The sequence below is a fragment of the Cydia amplana genome, chromosome 23 (assembly GCF_948474715.1).
Source record: "Cydia amplana chromosome 23, ilCydAmpl1.1, whole genome shotgun sequence".
In the NCBI taxonomy this organism is placed as follows: Eukaryota; Metazoa; Arthropoda; class Insecta; order Lepidoptera; family Tortricidae; genus Cydia; species Cydia amplana.
Window position 1 is genome coordinate 6,072,124 of NC_086091.1, and position 1,562 is coordinate 6,073,685.

A 1,562-nucleotide genomic window follows, 5' to 3' on the forward strand; every position below is an offset into this window, starting at 1 on the left:
GTAGCAAGTATCGCGGTATAAAGGTTATGTCTCACACCATGAAGCTCTTTGAGCGCATAATCGATGCTCGGCTCCGACAGGAGTGTACAGTCTCGGGGTGTCAATATGGGTTTCGGCCAGGGTGCGGAACGATGGACCCTGTATTTGCTCTGAGGATCCTCATGGAGGGATACAGAGCAAAGAACACGCCTCTACATTTCTTGTTTCTGGATATGGAAAAGGCCTTTGACTGTGTCTGATGATGATCTGGTGGGCGCTGCGGTCCAAGGCTGTACCGGAGGCCTATATTGACACTGTCCGGGACATGTACCGCGATTCTGATTCAATAGTCAGGACCGCTGTTGGTGACACCAACCCCTTCTCTGTCACCGTTGGAGTACATCAGGGCTCTGTGCTCAGCCCGTTTCTGTTTAGCGTGATATTAGACGCCCTGTCAGCCAGCATCCGAGACTACCATGAGCAGCCACCGTGGCTATTCATGTATGCTGATGATATCGCGCTGACAGACTCTGATAAGGGCCGACTTGTCCAGCGGGTGAACAGATGGAGGGGGTCGCTAGAGAACGGCGGTCTTAAACTAAATGTGGCGAAGACAGAGTACATGGCCTGCAATAGTACAGATCCTCTACCCGTCCGCATAGGCGGGGACATGGTCAAGCGCACGGATCAAGTTAAGTACCTAGGATCTGTACTTAGCACTACCGGGGACATCGACAGCGACGTCAAAGCCCGAATATCCGCTGCCTGGGCCAAATGGCGGGAGATGACTGGGGTTAGTTGTGTGCCGATTAAATTGAAGGGACAGGTCTATAAGACCATCATTAGACCTGCCCTTTTGTACGGCAGCGAGACTTGGCCTTTACTAGAGCGGCACAAGCAGGAACTGAAATGAAGATGCTGCGGTGGATGTGCGGAGTTTCACGCAAGGATCGCGTCCGAAACGCCCACATTCGGGGTAGTCTTGGCGTCCGTGACATCGCTGACAAACTGCAAGAGTGCCGCCTTCGTTGGTATGGCCACGTCTCGCGCAGACCGGCAAGTTACGTGGGTAACAAATGCCTGGCCATGCCGCCTCCTCCCGGTACGGGAAGAAAAGGCCGGCCCAGGAAGCGATGGCTTGATGTCGTTAAGGAGGACATGCGTGCCAACGGACTCGCCACCAGGGACGCCGAAGATCGGGCAAAGTGGACACAAAGGAGTCGGAAGGCGGACCCCGGGTCCTCGCGCCCCGCGCGGGGGCACAGCTGGGATTGACGCCAGGATGATGATGATGATGACTTTATTCAGTTCCTTAGTTACTGTTTTAAAGCTAATTCATCAGTTGAGAATAATAGTCCATCATCAACATACAGACATAGATAACATTTCTTGTTATGAACTTGACCAATATAAACACTTTGGTCAGCTTTACTACTGACAAAGCCAAACTTTTTCAACACCGAATCAAATTTGCTGTTCCAACATCGTGGCGCTTGTTTTAAACCATATAATGATTTGTTAAGTTTACATACCATATTTTCTCCATGAGGAAGTCCTTCTGGTGGAGCCATGTATATGGTCTC

At 51.3% G+C, this 1,562-nt stretch overlaps 1 protein-coding gene across 1 annotated transcript; it reads left to right on the forward strand.

Annotated features, from left to right (window-relative positions):
- The first annotated feature begins 241 nt into the window (after positions 1–241).
- LOC134658639 (uncharacterized) lies at positions 242–887 on the forward strand. The gene is made up of 2 exons (XM_063514291.1): positions 242–772; positions 867–887. The coding sequence occupies exons 1-2, from the start codon at positions 242–244 to the stop codon at positions 885–887; spliced, it is 552 nt and encodes a 183-aa protein (XP_063370361.1).
- The last annotated feature ends 675 nt before the right edge of the window (positions 888–1,562 follow it).